General features: G+C 40.1%; 1 protein-coding gene and 1 pseudogene across 2 annotated transcripts; both read left to right on the top strand.

Moving 5' to 3' along the window:
* Positions 1 to 817: 817 nt before the first annotated feature.
* Positions 818 to 12,443, top strand: LOC148733197 (uncharacterized; annotated as a pseudogene). Its single transcript, XR_016000770.1, has 10 exons — positions 818 to 2,209; positions 2,482 to 2,719; positions 6,603 to 6,711; positions 7,134 to 7,237; positions 7,453 to 7,568; positions 7,726 to 7,799; positions 8,271 to 8,549; positions 8,652 to 10,030; positions 10,243 to 10,439; positions 10,879 to 12,443. The product of XR_016000770.1 is annotated as an uncharacterized LOC148733197 (transcript).
* Positions 12,444 to 14,597: 2,154 nt separating this feature from the next.
* LOC111329277 (retrovirus-related Pol polyprotein from transposon 17.6) lies at positions 14,598 to 15,119 on the top strand. Its single transcript, XM_022933911.2, has one exon. The coding sequence runs from the start codon at positions 14,598 to 14,600 to the stop codon at positions 15,117 to 15,119; it is 522 nt and encodes a 173-aa protein (XP_022789646.2).
* The last annotated feature ends 6,586 nt before the right edge of the window (positions 15,120 to 21,705 follow it).

Genomic DNA, 21,705 nt, shown 5'->3' with positions numbered 1-21,705 from the left:
TTTGAAACACAGCGGAGAAGTCGCTAAAAATTGGAAGCTTTGGAAGGGAAAATACAACAACTGTTTCATTATTTCTAGGCTAAATCGAGAGAGCCCGGAATACCAGCTAGCAATGTTTAAGCACACGATCGGAGATGATGCTTTGAAAGTTATCAAAACGTTTTTCAGTTACACTGAAGCCGAGGACTCGAATAATTGGCGCGTGGTAATGGATAAAAAAGAGAAGCATTATATCGGAGACGTCAACGAAATTTACGAGCGGTATTGTTTTAATAGAGGGGATAAACTCCCTCAGTGAGTCGGTAGATAGTTTTGTCGCTGAATTGAAAACGTTAGTCAAGACTTGTAATTTTTGTGACTGTTTACAGGACAGTTTGATCCATGATCGTATTGTTCATGGAATTAAGAGCGAGCAGACTACAAAAAAACTATTAAGGATGAGAGATCTTACGTTAAATCGTTGTATTGATGTATGCCGAAGCAAAGAACTTACGGAGTTGCAAATGCAGTCGCTATCGGAATCGGAAGACAGCATCGATCAGGTCAAGTCAGAGAAGAAGCCTCAAATCCCGACGCCGGATGGACGGCCCGGAAAGAAATTTTCGTGCAAATTTTGTGGCTGTGATCATGCCCCGGAGAGTAAAAAGTGCCTTGCCTGGAGTAAAGTATGTAAGCGGTGCAACGAAAGGAATCATTTTGCAAAAGGGTGCAAAGATAAAGATGCCGCGTTTATGCTATTGACAGCGACTAAGACTTGGAAGAGATAAGTGTTGTCAGGTTTCAAGCTGTGAAAGATAGGGCCGTGTTTACCGAAATGCTAGTCCAGCAGAGACCTGTCAAATTTCAAGTTGACTGTGGAGCTAGGGCTAATATTTTGCCACACAAGCATTTTGAAAATGTGGATATTGTTCCTTGTTCCCAATCTTTTGTTATGTGGAATGGCACCAAGGTGAGTCCCGTGGGGACGTGTGCTCTGCCAGTTGTAAATCCCCGAAACAATACTAAGTAGAAAGTAGGGTTTCTGGTCTTCAAAGAAAATATAACTCCACTTCTGCGTTCAAACGCTACTGAGAAAATAGCATGAGGGGACGCAAATCGTCTGCACTGGAAGTAAACATCAAACTCCCCAGGCGTTCTAATCCAATTAAATATGTGGTTTTTATGTCAGCGTTTGCGTGGTTAATATCGTTGGCGCCCCTTTCGGTTGGATCCGGACAGTGTCTGTTTTTGGATCTGGACAATGTTCTTTTTTTTTCCCAGATTGCTTTGTAGTGCATGTAGTTTTCTTAGTTATTTTCCCAAAAATGGGGCGGAGAAAAGGTTTTTCGACCTTCTCTCGCGTCGTCAGTGATGCATTAAGCGAGCATAATTACTGGTATGTGCTCACAACAGAATTTTGTGGAATTACTCCTCTGTAATATTTTAAGCGATCGCCGATCCTGACAACTTTTCCAGAAGATTTCTGCCGAATTGAAAGCGACAAACTTCGGCTTCTCGATGGGCGCCCCTTCGTCAACAAGAAAAATTCCAGCGCATCTGAAGTTGTTTGCTCGTCTTTTGGGCTTGTATCGCTTATTCTGAGGGAAAAAATAGCTTCTGAAGAAGGAGGATCCGCCGCGATTTATAAAGTTAAAGAATTTCTGAATGGCTTGGATTTGAGTTCCCTCAAGGGAGACGGCAACGACTTCAATTGCGAGCGACCACGTGCAGCTCGGCGCCTTACAATGACCCCTCAATTCCACACTCCGCCTAGCTAGTACGAAAGAAATGCCTGTCTCGGTTCATTTGACTCCTCCAAACAGTGGCAGTCTTAGTTCTCCTAATCTAAAGGAGATTTCTGAAAGGAATGATTTGGAGACCCCAGAAAAGACTTTCCTTATTATGAAAAGGAGGAGCCGCGTTCTCCAAGATGCACAAGGCATCTGTGAAAGGAGCCGAGAAAATTTATCAACGGTGCTTTCCATCATGTGTGCTTTTGGTGATCCTGAGGCCAAGGCTATTGTAAATGAGATTGTGGAGGATGTGGTCCTAAAGAAAGGAGTTAAACGGACGGTGGAAGAGCTTGTTGGTGATGAAACATTTTCCTTATACGTGGAAATTAAGCCTCCGAGTTCCAGATTGGGTGCTATTATATTTCAAGACCAAGGCAAGGGTATCTGGTAATACTTGGCAAGCTGTAATCAATAACACCAAACTCGGAAGGACAGGGGTTAGTAAGGTCTGTTATTAGTTATCAATCTTAAGAGGCTTCTTTTTGAAAGGATATGTCTGCACTCAGATTTACTTTATCCTAACTCGGAAGCAGTTCCACAGTAACAAATTTAATGCTTGAAAGTGGTAGAAGTGCAAGTCTCATTATTATTTACTATTACTATGATAATAGCTAATTTTTTTAAACCTCAGTTATATCAGATGTATTTTTCATGTTAATTTTGTTGTTTTAATTTTTCTTTTACTTTCTTTCTTTGGCTTCCGTTTTAGAAATCCTCTGACACACCAATATTGTTGAACCTTAACCAAATGAAGGCAGCCGAAAAAGTGATCTTTGGAGTTTGTAAAGAATACATGGATGTGAAAAAGGTGCCTTCTCCTAGTTTACAAGGTTATCAGGTGGATTTGTTTCCTGTTTTGGAGTTGTTTGTCTTCGAGCAAAGGCTGCATAATTTGTGCTCACCAACTCTCAAACTTCTGATGAAGATAGATGGAAGACCCTTTTGTGGTAAATACTGACAGTCAGGTTTAAGTTAGTCTCCCTCGCAGCCGTTTTTAGTCTCGTCACGCAACGCTTCTCCCCACAAACGGCGCTCACATTCGAACAACATTCCTTTCCCTTTGTTGTCTTTGCACCAATGAGATCGCTGACATTGTTTCTTATGCGACCAATCAGAGCACAAGAGACTGTCATCGCTATCGTTATTCCCGCGTTTTCAAATTCTGCATTTCATCGTAGTTTCTTGCTGGAGGAAACCCTGAAGAAGGTTTTGCAAAGTGATCGTTCTTTTATTTGTTCCACCTCAGTTGAGACAAAAGAAAAAATTTATGTTTTTGGAAAAAGTTCTTTTGATTTTCCGGCGAATATTTGTTCCTGTCTGGATGTGGATGTGAGCTGCTATTCAGCGACCAGCGAGTTGTCAGTTTGTAAAGCTTGCTACCGACGATTGATCAAGTTAAAAAAGGCCTCTGTTCATCTTGAAGAGTTCAAAGATGAATTGAAGGGAATCTTCAAGGTTCGAGAACTTCCCAGAAAGAAGCGCTTATTGAGCGTTGAGAGCGACGGTGGAGAAATCCAAGCTTCGTGCCGTGGGAAATCCTCGAAATGTTTACAATTCGATCCGATCCGATCAATACGACTTGTACCTCTAATGCTACAGTCAATTCTAATATTTCTACCACGATCAGCCAAGAGGGACGTTATACTCCGGCAAGATTTCCTATTGGTTGTAATGGTGTATTGATTTAGATGCCTCAAAATTATCACTGGATAAACAAACACAAGAAAAACATGCTCAGGGGTATCAGAGCTAGATAAACAGTAAACAAAACATTTTTTTTGTTGCCTCATGGGAAATTGAATTCTGTAGTCCATAGCTTTTGAGAATTCACACTGTCTATTCAGTATGCTACTGCAGTGTTAAGTAGTCTATGAATAGTCTGGAACAACACAAATGTACAATATATGAGAGCCTAGTGACAAGTATGTGCCAATGATGACAAACTGTTACAGCCAAAAAATGTCAAAACAGGACCCTGAAAAAGTCTGTTAGCCCAGATTTTAACCCAAGAAGTACCCAGGTGCTGCAACTACTGATATAAATGAAGTTGATATAAATGTCTTCATACGAATCTGATCTATTCAAAAGTCTGAAAGATTTGCAATCTCACTGAATAATGACTATTATTAAAAACTAGATCATTGGATAATGCAGTTTAAGACTTTTTATTGGCTTAGCCATTATGGTATATCAGCCAATATACCATAATCTACAAATATGGCAACCGTACGTGCCAGTTTAAAATTAAAAGGGAGCTAAAAAGTTAATAAAATTTAATAATTCAATATAAAGTTTTTAATAAAAAAATTATTCCACTCGTGCTTGTTGGATATGAGATGATTATAGCCAACGAGGCGCGTAGCGCCGAGTTGGCTATCTATCATCTCATATCCAACGCGCACTCGTGGAATAATTGTTAAATAGCAGTCTAACATTTTTGCTCAATATGCAAGAAGAATACAATTTGATACTGGCAGCAGCACCAATGAAGAGATTCAATTTTCAAAGAATCAATTGGTCAATATAACCTATGGAATCTTTCATAGCATTCTTAATCAAACTTCAGACTATTATCATAAATTACTTTTCTCTATTACATGTACATACATGTATACAGTATTTTCTTCACAAGTGAAATGTAACTAATCTCAAACAGATGTTCCATCTTTTGTGACTTCACATGACAAAACTTTCAATTGCTATGATAGAGTATGAGTAGCACACAATTTATGTCACTAATCAGACAATGAAATTGACCAGTAATCTGATTTAAAAATATGATGAATTTATTAGATCACTCATTTTCTTACCACAATTTAGGAGGGCCAAAGAAGCTGTACTGTTCTCCCCAACCCCCTCCCCCACAGTGATTTCCACCACTCTGTGAAAGGACTCCAAAATGTTATCCTTATTGGTTTCAGGAGTGCAGGAATGCAACATTTCAACAAGCACATGTTTTGAATCATTTCCAATAAACATTAAAGTAAAACATTAATGGTAGCATAAAGTAAACCACATTATCTTATAGTCTGGCAATAAATAAGAGTTCTTTCTGTTTTTTCCTGACTCTGTTTCAGTTCATCAGTAAGCCAGCTAAAATACAATTCCAGTTCCATATCCTTATCCATATACTGCACATCAGCAACATTTGATTTATTTTGACTTTCCTTAATTTCTACTGCATTTTTCATGTTCAGAAGGTTGAAGTAAGACTCACAGAAGGCTTCCATTTAATTATCTTGTGATGTTCCCCAACACATCAAAAGGAAAATAGACAGCATTAATCTATAATGAAATTTCTAATAATAATAATAATAATAATATAATGAAAACTTTATTAATTTTAATAATAATAATACTAATGTCATTCAGTGCTAAGGAACATGCAGAAAGCTGTAGTCTCTAGCTCCTTTAACATTGCCAGGACTTTCAAGGTCCTATTGGACTGAGTTCTTCAAATGACGTTAGCTTCAAGCATAGGTTTTTAATAGGTTGATGGGACATTTATCTCCATTTTAGGGTCTAGGGGTCTACCATCTTAGAACTTTTAGGTTTTATTTGTGTCGGGACAGGTCCTGTCAGACTAAGTTGCCTAAATGACGTTAGTTTCAAGCATAGTTTTAATAGGTTGATGGGACATTTACTTCCTTTTAGGGTCTATGGGTATAAAATTTTAAAAAGTTTAGCTTTTATCTATGTAGTAGTGACAATCAAATAGGCTACACAATGGCACCCAATATCAATTTTATTGGTAATCTGAAGCACTCAGAAGTGTATACTGCAATGATAATGTCTTGTATTTAGACACAACATTTTTACAGGTGATCATGTGTAATATAACACAGACAGAATAAAATAACGATAACCAAAATAAGACCACAGTGTAATACTAATACTGACTAAACTATTTACATTTTCTATTTACAATATTTACATTCTTATTGTCCTTTCCTTTATACTGCTTAATTTAAAACATACATGTAAAATAACATTTTGCTGCAGACTCGTTTTTATTGAAACACTTACCACTGCCTTACAACATGCGCTTCATCGACGGCAACGGCACAGAGTTTTTTGGCATGGAATACACAGAGTTCGTCAGCATAAATCTCCAGCCATCGTTCCTTAACCACGCTTCAGGGGATCCGTAAACTAAGGAATATTCGCCGCTTTCGACACGAGTGCGTTTACCACCCTCAAGTGAACTTATGTTACCAGCTTTTAGCCCTAGCTCCCTCAAATGGGACACTTGGTCGTTCATAAGGCTTTCCCCAATGGTGAGAAAACGACGACGATATGACCAGGCTCTTGTGAGGTAAGATCAAACACGAGTGTTAGAGCTTCATACAGGAGAGATTTCCCGAAACCAGTAGGAAGATTGACAAATACATCCTTTCTTTCCTCAACTATTTTCCTAATTCCAGTTTTTTGCTGCGCATTTAAACTAGGAATTCGAAATGTATTACTAACAACATTAAACACTTCTTCAAAGGACGCCATTTTCAAAGCTTTGAACTCGAAGATGAAACAAACAATATGATTGGTTAGACTATTTTGGCGCGTACAGTTCTCAACATATGTAACCCAAATAGTGATTGGTTGAAGTAGCGGAAAGGAATGTTGTTCGAATGTGAGCAGCCGTTTGTGGGGAGAAGCGTTGCGTGACGAGACTAAAAACGGCTGCGAGGGAGACTAGGTTTAAGTCTGCTGCCATAAATTATAAAACAATACCTTATCTCGGATTAAGTGTGTGGTAAATGTGCATAATTTTTGTTCCCATGAATGAGAATGAAATAATAACCATTTCTATTATCATTTTTTTATGATCAGGTAGAAATCAGATGTTGGTTGGTCTGGTTTCCCGTCTTAACCCTGTTTACAACACACAGAGTGCAAAGTCTGTTTACCCACTGGCCATTGCCAATTGTAAAGAAAACAGGTTCATCATTAATTTCTATTATTTTATGTTACTAAAATACTTTTTCTCCTTTGCTTGACGTGGTTACAAAGTTTTTAATTTGCACAGTGGAGACACTTTCTTATAAAGCTTTCCTTACTGAAAGCTTATAGTTTTATAGAACATATATGTTACAGTTTTCATAGTTGTATTGTTGACTCAATTTCCAGTACTGGCTCTAAGATCTGACAGATGTAATACACACAAATACACACACACACACACACACACACACACACACACGCACACACACACACACACACAAATACCCACACATTATGAATTAAACAGAAAGAGGAAAAAACTGCAAATCCTTTTGCATTATAGGAACATTACCCCAACATAAGCTCTGGATAAACAACAAGTTTCATCAGTTGTCTTCATGCCTAATGTTATTTTGATAGGGAAACCCTGAAGGTACTTTTAAAGGATCTAAATGAACAAAAGAGAATCATCAAGAACCAAGGAATTTTTGTTGATGGCATGAAGTTCAATGTAGAATTTGATGGTAAGATGTTTCTATCATTTTGTTATTTGCAAGAGCATTAACCTTATATCTTTTTAAAAGGGAGGATGCTGACTTTCTTTTTAGAAACTTAATTGAGGGTTTTTTTTTTCATTATCAGTGACCATCATTTTAAACAGTAAGTTAATTTTCTACATGTACCAGGGGTATGTCATATCATAATTCTTTATTGCTGTTGTTTTTTTGTTATATCTTAGTTTCATTGGACTACAAAACACTGATCCTTCTTTTGGGAAAGAAAGGGGGTCTTGATTTTCAACTTGGTGGTCGAGGGGTAGATGTAGAATTCTGCTTTATATGCAATGCAATCAGGGTTAGTATTTGTGTTGGTGTACATGTGGATCAATGAGCATTTCTTAGTTGTAGTTCATCAGTTACAATACACAAGCTACAGTCTTCTCTAATAATGCAACCAAAAAATTTTGTAAGATAATATTAATTTATTTTGAGGTAATTTCATTTCCCATTAGGGTTGCAAATGTCAGGAAGTGGCCCCAGATGAAACCTGCCTAGAATGCCTACGAAGCAAGTGTAACATAGGCAGGTATACTTTAAGTTTAGCCATTCATGATCATTAAATAATGCACAGGCTTATGTAGGAAGTGCTTGAGGCCTTTTGGGTACCAAAGTTGATGCATTGGTAAGAGCAGCCACCTTCCACCATTTATTTATTGCCATGATATTCATAAGACTATTTATTTTTTATTTATAAGTAATAATAATAATTAACTTTAATAATGTGTCAGGGGTATTTAGCTTGAGGCTAATTGGAGACACAACTTGGAACGTTGGTTTTTGCGGAGGGAGGAAAACCGGAGGACCCGGAGAAAAACCCGCGGAGCAAGGATGAGAACCAACAAACTCAACCCACACGTGACGCCAGGTTCAGGAATTGAACCCGGGCCACAGTGGTGGGAGGCGATTGCTCTCACCACTACGCCATCCCTGCTCCTTTTGGGGTACACATTTACAATATAATTATTGTAAATGCACCATTGTTATCCATAATTTGCAGATCAACTGGAATCCGGGATGATCTCCTTTTTCTCCTTGATGAAGAGCTTACTAGCATTCAGTTGTGTGCACTACATATGGAGATCGATGCGTAATACAGAGCAGTTGCTTGCATCCATTGGTCTGATTGCCTACAAGACTGGTTCACTTCCAGAAGCCAATCAAGCCCTGAAGTGCTTTGGCCCAGAGTCTTTTTATGGTGATAGAATTTCTGTTAAGAAGAAGAGTGGTCAGGAGTCTGCTATTTCAAAGCAGAATATTCATGTTAGCTCTATGTCGGGTTTCATGAGTGGTCAAATTATTGGCTTTGTGTGTATTTTACAATTGTTTCACTTTGTGGGTATATCTATTATTTTTCCCATTGTGATAAAACACATTTCAGGTCCAACAGAATTTGAAATTCTTCAAAACCTTGAAGAGATTGTGGGATTCTCCCTTCCGCCAGACAAGTTGAAGCTCTCCTACACAGATGTAAACACAGCTAAGATTTTATTCTTAACTGTGTTACATTTTGTCAGTCCCGTGTTGATGTAAGTCTTTGATACCAGAGGTGGCATTGGCGAGTACCTTCACTTGTGGTTCAACAGTTCTTGTTTATTTTTCTTTAAATTATGAGGTGTGGTTTATATTGTGTAGCGCCCAGATGTTTCGTCGGAGAAAGCTTTTGAAATGGGCACCATTTTTAAGTACTTGCTTCCTTTTCAATTTCACAGTATGCACTAGTTAGCTTTCTTATTTAGTATTTAGTATTTATTACCTTTCCTATTAATCGCATGTAGAAGTCTACTTTAGGTGGCACACCCTAAAGTGCAGTATAACCCAGCATTTTTGTATTTTTACACTCTTTCTATGATCTTATTTAGTAGACTGTACTTTAAGGTGGCACACCCAAAAGTACGGTATAACCCAGTATTTTTGTATTTTTACACTCTTTCTATGATTGTAGTCATTAGACTGTACTTTAAGGTGGCACACCCAAAAGTGCAGTATAACCCAGCATTTTTGTATTTTTACACTCTTTCTATGATCGTAGTCAATAGGCTGTACGTTAAGGTGGCACACCCAAGAGTGCAGTATAACCCAGCAATTCTGTGTTTTTAAACTCTTTATATGATCGTAGTCAGTAGTCTGTACTTTAAGGTGGCACACCCAAAAGTGCAGTGTAACCCAGCATTATTGTATTTTTACACTCTTTCTATGATCATATTCAACAGGCTGTACTTTAAAGTGGCACACCCAAAAGTGCAGTATAACCCAGCATTTTTGTATTTGGACACTCTTTCCAGGATCGTAGTCAAAAGGCTGTACTTTAAGGTGGCACACCAAAAAGTGCTGTATAACCCAGCATTTCTCTATTTTTAAACTCTTTATATGATTGTAGTCAGTAGTCTGTACGTTAAGGTGGCACACCCAAAAGTGCAGTGTAACCCAGCATTTTTTGTACTTTTACACTCTCTCTATGATTGTAGTCAATAGGCTGTACTTTAAGGTGGCACACCCAAAAGTGCAGTTTAACCCAGCATATTTTGTACTTTTACACTCTTTCTCTGATCATAGTCAATAGGCTGTACTTTCAGGTGGCACACCCAAAAGTGCAGTATAACCCAGCAATTCTGTATTTTTAAACTCTTTATATGATCATAGTAATTAGGCTGTACTTTAAGGTGGCACACTCAGAGACGCCCCTTCGTCAACAAGAAAAATTCCAGCGCATTTGAAGTTTGGATGTCCGAGGGGTGGGCGCCTATTCAAGGAAATACGGTATATAGATTACTTGAGGCTGTGCGCATTGTTTCGTGTTGTTGCATAATTCATGTTATCTCGTATTGCCCAGTTTGTCAGGAAATCAGTCGTCGTCTTGTGTTTACGTCCTACAAAAACATCGCATCGGAAATTTCATGATCTAGCTTCACAAAGAAATGTACCAGCTTTTGTTTTGCCTTGATTTATTGATTCATTTTTTTTTTTCGCAGCATTTTGTGTTTTGAAGTTCTCTTCCCGTCGCAGTTTGCAGGGCGCCTTCTAGCAGTAAATGAAACTGTTTTTCAAATTTGTGTCTCAAATGACCATTTATTATTGTCGCTCTGCTGTAGATAGGTGAAGAGCTCAAAGAGCAGAACAGTTTGAGTCACAAGAATTTCTTCACGTTATATATCCCAGAAGCGCTTAGGTATTACTCTGAATGCCAGTACTTCAGCCTGGGTGAACCAGAAAGGATAGAAAAGACTTCCCTATATTAACCATAGACCACTTTCATAAATGGCTGCCGGATTAATATTCTTTTGTTTAAATTTAAATTAGCCCTACTGGCCTCGTTCTCCAGTACAAAATTCAAAAGAATACATTATCTCAAGCGAGGCCAGTAGGGCTAATTTAAATTTTAACAAAAGAATATTTATACGGCAGCCATTTATGAAAGTGGTCTATGAATGAAAACCTAAGTATGTTATATATCCCAGTAGCGCTAAGGCATTACAATGATTGCCAGGACTTCTGCCTGGGTGAGCCAGTAAGGATAGGCATCAATTCCCTAGATTAACCCGTGATTGTCAAAGAAACTAAGTATGTTATGTATTCCAGAAGCACTAAGGCATTACTCTAAATATCAGGACTTCAGCCTGGGTGAACCAGAAAAGATAGACAACACTTCCCTATATTAACCATGACTGAAAAGCTAAGTATGTTATATATCCCTGAAGCACTCAGGCGTTAACTACACTAAATACCAGGACTTCAGCCTGTGTGAACCAGAAGGGATAGACAACACTTCCCAAGATTGACCATGAATGAAAAACTATAAAGTATGTTATACATCCCAGAAGCACTCAGGCATTACACTGAATGTCAGGACTTCAGCCTGGGTGAACCACAAAGGATAGACAACACTTCCCTATAATATTCGTGAATGAAAAACTAAGTATGTCATGTGTCCTAGAAGCGTTCAGGCATTACTCTGAATGCCAGGACTTCAGCCTGGGTGAACCAGAAAGGATAGACAACACTTCCCTATATTAATCATGAATGAAAATCTAAGTATGTTATATATCCCAGAAGCGCTCAGGCATTACACTGAATGCCAGGACTTCAACCTGGGTGAACCAGAAAGTATATACAACACTTCCCTATACTGACCATGAGAGAAAAGCTAAGTGTGTTATATATCCCAGAAGTGCTCCGGCATTACTGTGAATGCCAGGACTTAGCCTGGGTGAACCAGAAAGGATAGAAAACACTTCGCTATATTAACCATGAATGAAAAGCTGAGTATGTTATATATCCCTGAAGCACTCAGGCATTACATTGAATGCCAGGAATTCAACCTGGGTGAACCAGAAAGGAAAGACAACATTTCCCTCTATTAACCGTGAATGAAAAACCAAGTTTGCTATATATCCCAGAGGCCCTCTGGCATTACGCTGAATGCTATATTAATCAAAGAAATATGACAAATAAATATATATCTCAGAAGTGATCAGGCAACACTAAACAAAAGATTATTATTACAGGATTAAACTTCAAGATAATAGATTTCTTTAAAAGAAAACGATGTTGACTGTGCCATACTAAAATAGGTGCACACAATTTAAAAATTCAAATGTTATACATTGCATGCAGAGCACACAAATTGACATCACATGGTTCCTCTTCAAGGGGAAAGAGCAAGTCATCTCTTAATCCTGTCCATCTGAAACAGACAGAAAAAAAAAACAGTGAATTTAGTTTCCACCTTTATAATCCAAACCTACCATATTTCTGCTGGTAACTGTCTGTCAAACTGAGTATCTCAAGTGAGATTTAAAGACATGGGTTCCAAATAGAAAGTGAAGTACCATACTGCAAGCTGGACGTTTTTATACATGTCCATACGAAAATGCAGAGTTCTACCTACCCCCCCAATATTTGCTTTTTGGGAAACACTCAGCACAGGCTTCCCCACGAGGAACATCAGGACAGGCACATTTCTATTAATAAAGTGCACGTACGACTTAATAATGAATTAACTTGGCTAAAGTCATATAATATTCACTATTATTTGTAGATATGTAATCACTGTTCACCACAGATAAAATATGTTCATGTTTGTGGACAGATTTCTGCCTTTCCATAAAGTCAAGAAAGCCAAGAAAGCTGTCACTAATTGATTAGAAATAAATTGCATCACAAATACCGGTAACCTGAAAATGTTTTGTGTTGCTGTAGAATTCTGCTATGATGCATGTCATTTAGCAATTGCAGGTATAACCTACCTTAATAACTTTGCAGAATACACCACTCTGTGTCCAATCCGGCCTCGCTGGCAAAGTTCATTTATATATTTGTTAGTATCACCACCTTTTTGTTTGAGTAGCATAACATGGCTCGACATGGAACATAAAAACATTGCAAAAATAAAAAAATATGAAGAGTCAAGATTGGCAGACATAAATAACCTGGAAATTTAACGTAGGTACTAAAAGTTGGAAACACCTGAAACCACCTGAAATTTACTTAGGCAGTGGAAGTTAAAGCCACCATCCATCAGCTATATTCTGTCATTTGCAGTAAAATACCTTGCAAAAAATCCACATATATTTCACTTTTGCAATAACAAAGTCAGTGAAATTCTAGGTCACGCTATAAATTCGTCTCTGATTAAAAAGAAACACAATGTTCAAAATTTCCTTAGGAAGTTTGAAAATCTTCAGGCCTTCCTGGGCTTTTTCATATATAATTTGCATGATCCCGTTGAAAAAACTTCACGTATTTCTTTCGATTTAAAACAGTTTCTTCTTTGCATTTGTGATCGCATGTTGTTATTGTCACGCAAGTGCTTTGTCAAGAAATGAATTCGCATATTCCCGTGCAACTCCCAGCCATTCGTAGAGCTAATTGAGTGTGTTTTCAACAAGAACAATGGAATGTTTCCCTGAAGACCTGTTTGTGGTGCCTATTCTGTACTGTAGGGCATTACATACGATATCCGTAAGCCGGGCTCCCTGTGGATAAACTCGATTGTTAACACTTATTTTCTGATGTCACCCGTAATTTTTTAGGTGTTTTCATGTTGTTTTAAATTGTTTCGAGATATTTTCAGGTAATTTCAAATGGTTTCCTTGGGGGTTTCAGATAGTTTCAGGTGGTTTCATGGATGGTTTCAGATGGTTTCAGGTGGTTTTAGGTGATTCCAACTTATAGTACCTACGGGAAATTTAACTTTAAATGCATCTTCCATCAACCACTATAATCAAACTAAGGCACTTTGCTGGATCTTTAATGAAATTTAACGGTATTGAGTTCTGATACACCACAAAACCAACATTCACAACAAAACATAAGGCAGCAAATACACTTAGCTGGTTTATGACGTCACTCCATAGCAACCAGCCTTTTCGAATATTTGAACTTCTGTTTGCCTGAGTCTCGTGATGACTCTTCAAATGGATATTTTTCTGACTACCAATACGTTTAAAAGTTGTCTATGCCAAAAACGTCCTTCTATATTGAGCCCGCCTGCGTCTTGCATCGTCTCCAAGCGCCCTCCGAAGTATTCTTGCTGATCTTGAATAATTTACATCTAAAACGGTTGTTAATCGTGGCCGCTTCACATTACTTTCCATTTCTTCTTTAGAATTAGCCTTAAGCATGATAAGTCCGCTTTCGTTGCCTACCTGTTTTGTATCCAGATTTGGAGAAAATGATATTTTATCTATCAAGTTTGTCTCAGCCACATTTGGTCCACCATTGATGCCAGGCAGAACTTAAGCCAGATTACCCGCTTTCTTCTGCTGTCGCTTTCGCTTTCTCCATTCTCTACTTTGTTTACGTTTCTCCTTGGGAGTATTTTTTCGCGATCTTACCTCCCGTTTGATCTCGCGTCCGCCTTTTGGCATTTGGTGCTGGACGATGAGTCTAGTCTGTTGACAACTTTTGCCACCCTTCATGAAAGATATCGCTGGCCTCGTTTGCCGTTTGGTCTGTGTGTGTCGAGTGAGATATTTCAGAAACATTTACACCAAGAGTTGCTGCAGCTGGATCCGCCTGGTGTGAAGTGCATCGCCGACGACGTGCTCATTTATGGAAACGATGAATTTGATAACGATTGTAACCTGGAGGGTTTCATGAAGAGATGTCAGCTGGAAGGTATAAAGCTCAATCGTGTGAAACTGGATTAAAGGTGTAAGGAAGTTCCCTTTCATGGGCATCTCTTGACAACGGAAGGTCTGAAGCCAGATCCGCAGAAAACCAAAGCGATTACTGAAATGCCATAACCTGAAAGCCAGAAGATATGTCGCGTCTAAATGGTATAGTTAATTACCTCAGTCGTTTCCTACCAAACCTTTCTGACGCGATGAAATCGCTCCGCGACCATACACATAAGGATGTAGAAAGGTGTTGGTCCAACGTGCAAGAAAAGACTTTGAATGAGGTCAAGAGCCTCATCACGTCTACCCCCATGCTCTCATACTACAAGCCCGATGAGCTGTTAGAAGTGCAGTGTGACAGTAGTCAAGCTGGTCTGGGCGCGGCCTTTATGCAAGGTGGGCACCCCTTAGCCTATGCAAGCAGAGCGTTAACAGAAACAGATACCCGTTATGCACAGATTGAAAAGGAAGCGCTTGCGATTGTTTTCGCGATGGAGAAGTTTAACGACTACACATTTGGCAGAAAGACAGTGGTTCTCAGTGAACACAAGCCACTGGAATCAATTCTTAAGAACCCTTTGCATCGTGCCCCCCAAGCGTTTGCAAGGCATGATAATTTGCCTGCGGAAATATTAGCTGGAGGTGAAATATCAAAAGGGAGACACGATGTTCTTGGCAGACACCCTCTCAAGAGCGTTTCTCCCAGCCGGTCAGCAAGACGACTCTGAATTTGAAACCATTAACATGATCAAGTACCTTGCGGTATCGGAAGAAAAGGCCCCAACATACTGAACGTCACACTGAATCAGACGAGTCTCTTCAAGTGTTAAAGACCGTGATCCAGAAGGGCTGGCCGGAGAATAAGATGAACGTACCTGTTATCATCTCCCCATATTTGAACATGCGCGATGAGATGTCTTCCAGGATGGCCTCATTTTTAAGGAAGAGTGAGTCGTGGTTCCGCGTGGTCCAAGGAGCGAGCTGCTGAAACGAATTCACAGTTCAGAACTTGGGGTCAACGACTGTCTAAACGGAGCACGTGAGTCTGTGTACTGGCCCGGGATGACAGCTGACGTCAAGAACAATATGTCGACTTGTGAGGCATCTCACGAATATGAACGAGGCCAAGCTAAGGAAACAATGTAAAGGTGTAGTCTGATCGTCCGGGTGAGTGTAGTCCTGAGAAGGACTGTTGTCGGTGGTAGTGACTGACGTTTCGACAACCTGTGCGGAAGTCATCATCAGAGTCAAGTGGAAACAATAATTTCCCATGAGACGCCAACCAGACCCTGGCAACGGGTTGCCGCCGACGTTTTTGAGCTCGAAGGAAAGACTTATCTAGTGACCTCGGATTATTACAATGATTTCTTTGAGCTCGATCATTTGAAATCTCCTTCGTCAGTGAGTATCATCAGAAAGTTAAAGTGCACCTAAACCCAAAATTTTTTTTTCACTTAACGAAATAGGCGTATTTTTTGGAGTATTTCTGAGAAAAAAATTTTTTATTTGCTCAAATCTTCAATTTTCTGTGCCCAGTCAAAATACGGAAAATCGGCCGCCATCTTGCCCCACGACCGAGTTTAAAGAGGAACGGCTCTAGCGGGTAATGTGACGTCAAATCGAGAACACGAAAGTCTACATTTCACACATTTTCACTTGTTTGGGAAGGTTGTAGTCGACATTGTCCGAAAATATGCCGACTAAGTGTGTTGTAGAAGGATGTAGCAACGTGCGAAATTTGCAAGAGGGTATCGCGCTTCATACATTCCTCATACAATACACCTAGTCGGCATATTTCGGACAATATCGACGACAACCTTCCCAAACAAGTGAAAATGTGTGAAATGCAGACTTTCGTGTTCTCGATTTGACGTCACATTACCCGCTAGAGCCATTCCTCTTTAAACTCGGTCGTGGGGCAAGATGACGGCCGATTTTCTGTATTTTAACTGGGCACAGAAAATTAAAGATTTGAGCAAATTAAAAAATTTTTGCTCGGAAATACTCCAACAAAATAAGCTTATTGCGTTAAGCGAAAACAAATTTTGAGGTTTAGGTGCACTTTAAAGGCTCATTTTGCGCCCCATGGCATACCTGAGCAACTGGTGACTGATGACGGTTCACAAACTACGTCACATGACTTCCTGAGGCTCGCGAAAGAATGGGACTTTGAACATCTCACGAGCAGCCCATATCTCAGTCAGGGTAACGGTAAAGCAAAGAGTGCAATGAAGGAAGCTAAGAAGATTTTCAGAAAGTACAGATCGAGGGGATGGGATGCATTTCTAGCCTTACTCGATCACCGTAACACCCCACCTGCCAGTATTCAAGTCAGTCCAGCGCAGCGAACAGGAGGGCGAGAAGTTTCTTACCAATGACGGAAAATTTGCTCGCATCGCAGCCAGTTCCACACAACGAGCTGTGCCGAGGCAGGCTTAAATGGCGCAAGCAGCGACAAGCTCAGTATTTCAACAGAGGCGCTGTCGATCTGAGTCCCTTGAAAAGAGGAGATATAGTAAGAATAAAGCCGTTTCAGCCGAGCAAGCGAGAATGACAGAAAGGAATTGTACGGAGTCGACTGGATGAGAGATCGTATGAAGTCGAGACACCCCATGACGTTGTTCGTCGCAACCGTGTTCACCTACGGAAGACAAATGAGCCATCGCCACCGTCATCAGACGAAGGTCCTGCTGAGATGTCTGTTCCCTCCTCAATGCAATCCAATGAAGTGCCGACCACCGTTCCCGAGGAAGTAAATCCACCTTTCTCAAGTCAAAGAAATACGTATCTAAGTGGGCCTGAAGTTCCTTCAACTGCAGTAAAGTCTCCACACGCGCCGTCGCTAAGACGATCTGGGCGTCAACGAAAGCCACCAAAGCATCTAAGTGACTTTGTTTTGACGAAGCCATAAACTGTTCAAAAAACTTTTTACGCGTTATAGGGTTCGATTATTTACCTTATAGATGCATGCTTATTTCAAATTTCGTATCAGTCAGTTCATGTGTCGGTTTGTAATCAAGAGCAAGTTTCTTTGCTTTCATCTATAAAAGGGAGGATGTTATAATAAGGTGTATTATATAGCAGCATGTGCGTCCTCTAGGGACCTGTAGTCCAGCTACTTAAATATTCGTGTGTCCTTTGACATGTAGATTTTTCTAAGTAAACGTTTTAGTTCTTTTATCCTTGTCTCTCGTATTATGACAGTAAGACTGTTTAGTTTACCTTCTAATTTCTCGTTTTAAACACCTATTTTATCGTCTAAGGCAAGTGACCTCTGCGTGAGCGCAGGCGTTTCAGTAAGCTCCTTGCTTGGTTGCGAATTAATCTTAGAGTTTCTAGAGAATATAACACTTAAGTGAAAGTTTTTCGGCACGAAAATGACGCTATGAAACTTAGCACAATGAAATAAGCCGTCTACAGGGGCCGTTAAGATCGCACAAAGGTGCAGCTTGTAAAAATGGCGACTGAGCCCGGTCAGCATCAGATCCTATTGTTGTCAAAACGTTAGAGTTTGTCAGCGACGCACACGATGACCTGCCCACCTTCTGTCGTTCGGCTAAAAAAGACTTCGATGTTCTAAAGAATTATATGGGGTCTCTCAACTTTCAAGTTAGCGCAATGGCGGAATTCTTAGATGATTTGGTACAATACAGTTATAACTTCCATGTCAAGCTATTAGCTATTGGGAATCTCAGAGATTGATCCGACTACGCGAAAACTTGTTCCTCGAACGGCTTAACTCTCTATTCGACATTTTATTGTCATGGATGCTGATGTTGCACTTAACGACCTAAATAGTGCAAACAGAGTGCCCTGCCGAAATTCGTCTTCGAATGGCCCGAAACCTGTAAATTTCTACAAAGAAACTATGGAAACACAAACAACATTGCCGAACAAATATGTTGTACGTCTTAAATATGTTTTACCGCAGCCAAAGACCCGTTTGTAATTTAATAATCCTTCACGAATGTAAAAAAAAATCCCAGGAAGTTAAAACGTGAGGTATTTTCACTTAACAATTACGTTAATCAATGTTACTAAAGCATTTAAGCCTAGTATGCGAGTTCTGCAGTCCTAGATATGAGTGTCCAAATTTGCAAGACTAGTCTGCATACTTATTGTGTTTCTAGCACACGTAATCCTGGAACTATAAAGGTTTCTTTATCAACGGGTGCTGGAGCTTGATCTAGCTGCTGGTGTGGTTGTGCTGACTGCAGGGACTGTACTTGTTGACATTGAGAAAGTTTGGGGTACTGCACTTTCAGCTTTAGGTCTGTCTTGCTCTGTTACATGCTCGGACTGAGATGGTTTGATTGCCTGTCTGTTGCGGCGCAGTACTTCTCCTCCACTCATTCCCACTAGTTAGGACCTGTCCGAGAGTTTCTGCTGACAAGTCCCTACCTCCCATGTCTTGCCTCTGTGAGTAGGTGCTATGCGCACTTCCTGACCAATGTCAAGATCTGGGAGTATTTTGGCATTCTTGTCGTGACAGCTCTTAGCCTTCTGGCATTTCTGGTGTATCTTTTCAGCTACTCCTTCAGAAACTTCAAGTTATAACAGATTGGTTGCTATGGGAACCAATGTTTTGGTTCTTCTTGACATGAGCCTTTGCACTGGGCTTTAGTGTATACCGGCAGTAGGGGTATTTCTGTAATCCAGCAGACTTAGCCAGGGGTCTTTCTCATCTTTCAGGGCTTTCTTGAAGAGGATTTTAACAACTTTTACTGCTGACTCCGCTTTACCCTTGGGCCTAGGATAATAAGATGACGAGGTAACGTGTAGGAACTCCCACTGTTTTGCGAACTCAGCAAACTCTCTGCTGGCAAACTGCGGTCCATTATCTGTGACCAAAATATCTGGAGTACCGTGCCTGCTGAATTGCACTCTCATGGACTTGATAATGGCTGCAGATGTCGTCTCCCTGAGAGGGCTGACTTCAACAAAGTCAGAGTAATAGTCCACCAGTACAATGTAGTCTTTGGACTGAAGAGTGAATAAGTCTGCCGCCAGTTGACTCCATGGCCTCTCGGGAATCCTTTGAGTTTGCAATGGCTGTTGTGGGTTACTGGCTTGATATTCAGCACACACTTGACACTTAGTAACAACCTCTTTGATGTCGCTGTTCACGGCTGGCCAGTAGACACGATCTCGCGCCTTCTTCAAGCAGGCTTCTATTCCAAGATGGCTGGAGTGTAATCGCAATATCACCTCAGGTCTTACTGCACGGAGTACGATAACACGTTGACTCTTAAAGAGTATCCCACTGTGCAAAGTGAGATCTTCACGAAAGTTCCAGTAGTCCCTGGTGGAAATAGGAACTTGTTTCCTTGCGTCAGGCCATCCCACCAGTATGGTGCTTTTAAAGGTCTACATTACAGGATCTTGTTCAGTGGCTTTCTGTAGCTGAGATAATCTTTCACTGGTAATCTTGACTGTCTAAGGGGTTGATTTCTTCTAGCTCTAGTGCAAACGCCTGGAATTCAACATGAGACTGGTCACCTTGATGTTTGAGGTTGGCTCTTGATAGGTGGTCTGCTACGTACATTTGGGATCCTGGTTTGTACTGCACGTCTAGGTTGTACCGTTGAAGTCGTAACAGCATTCTCTGTAGTCTGCTTGGGGCTGCTAGCAGAGACTTCTTAAAGATGGACTGGAGCAGCTTGTGGTCAGACTCGACAATGATCTTCTCTCTTCGTGTGATGTACTGACTGAACTTTGTGCAGGCAAAGACAATGGCTAGGCGTTCTTTCTTGATCTGGGCGTACCGCTGCTCCACTTGTGAGAGTGTTCTGGACGCAAATGCAACTGGTTGGCCATTCTGCAACAGGGTGGCTCCAAGGCCCTTCACACTGGCATCACATTGTATGGTTACTTCAGAGTTCATGTCATAAAATTTCAGCACAGGGTGTCTTGTAAACAGTTTCTTGATCTCTTCAAAGGAGTCATCATGCTGTGTTGTTCAGAGGAACTTTACATCTTTGACGGTCAGCTGACGTATTGGCTGAGCAGCCTCTGATAACTGTGGAAATAATTTGACCAGGTAGTTCACAAATCCAAGGAGACTGAGTGCTTCCTGTTTGCAGATAGGTTTGGGCATCTGTGACGAATCCGCGCCACAAAGGTGGGTGCCCCCTAACACAAACAAAACACAGAACATAAACGAGTCCGAGAACACACGCCACAATACAACTAAACGTAGGCCTAGAGATATTTATTATGCTAATTAAAACAATAAAGCGACTAACAATAACGATAATACAATGATCTAATTAATTTACAGGAATACGCTAACTTAAACTACAGTACACTAAACTATTTACAAGATTATTACTATTAAGATAAAAAAAAGGTTTTTTTTTTTAGTTCAGTTCGGTTGGGTTGCACCTTACGCCTGCGTCCGTGTTCTTCTCTTGTCCACAAATCACCACGCTCCACCAACAAACAGTGCCCTGCCAAACCAAACTCCCGTTTCTCCAACCAGGTTCCTGTCTCACCCGTTCTCAACTTTGCTCGTTTCCTTCGTTTCAACTTTGCTTCGTCTTCTGACAACTTTGCAGTTTTCAACTTTTTACTTCTCGTAACTTGATTCGCTCAGACTTGTTATTGAATTAGTTACTATCTCTTCTTCCTTTAGCTCACAGTCTGGTAGATTCTTTGCACACCCGTTCCCCCGCAAATGGTTTTCTACCGTGAAATGGAACGATTATTCTGAATGAATTTCTCAGAAATGATACTGTGCCGAGTCTCCGTCGACTCAAATTTTTCCACGCTCTTCGCTCGTAACTCACAAACCTTCACCTCACTTCTTCAAAAAAAACCACCCCGTACCAAACCACCCAAATCCTTAAATACACATGGACGCAAGGTGCCCGAAAAGAATGAAGAAAACTATTTGATATACACAATAAAGGTTAATTACACAACAGTTTACACAAGTGAAGAATAAAAATTACGTAACAGATACAAATAATCACGAACTACACTGATCCTAAGAGAATAAAAAAAATAATTTACATTTAATAAATAAATTCCTAACACTTCCATGACACCTCCCCCCTTAAATAGCTATCTTTTGGGGACATGGAAACACAAAAATAGTGCTTAATTAAAGATTACATTAATATACTGTAGAGCAATATGAGGTATTTACGCCCTACTAAGGGCATCTACGTTACAATTTTGCTTACCACTCTTATGTTCTATTTTTATGCCTTACTCCTTTAAGGTAATGCTCCACCTTAATAGTTTTCTACTCTTGTCGCGAACCTGATTTAACCACACAAGGGGATTGTGATCCGTTTGCAGCTTAAAAGT

This window comes from Stylophora pistillata, chromosome 4 (assembly GCF_964205215.1).
Source record: "Stylophora pistillata chromosome 4, jaStyPist1.2, whole genome shotgun sequence".
Taxonomy (NCBI): domain Eukaryota; kingdom Metazoa; phylum Cnidaria; class Anthozoa; order Scleractinia; family Pocilloporidae; genus Stylophora; species Stylophora pistillata.
The sequence above is the reverse complement of the archived record's forward strand: the minus strand, read 5'-3'. Positions and strand labels throughout refer to the sequence as shown.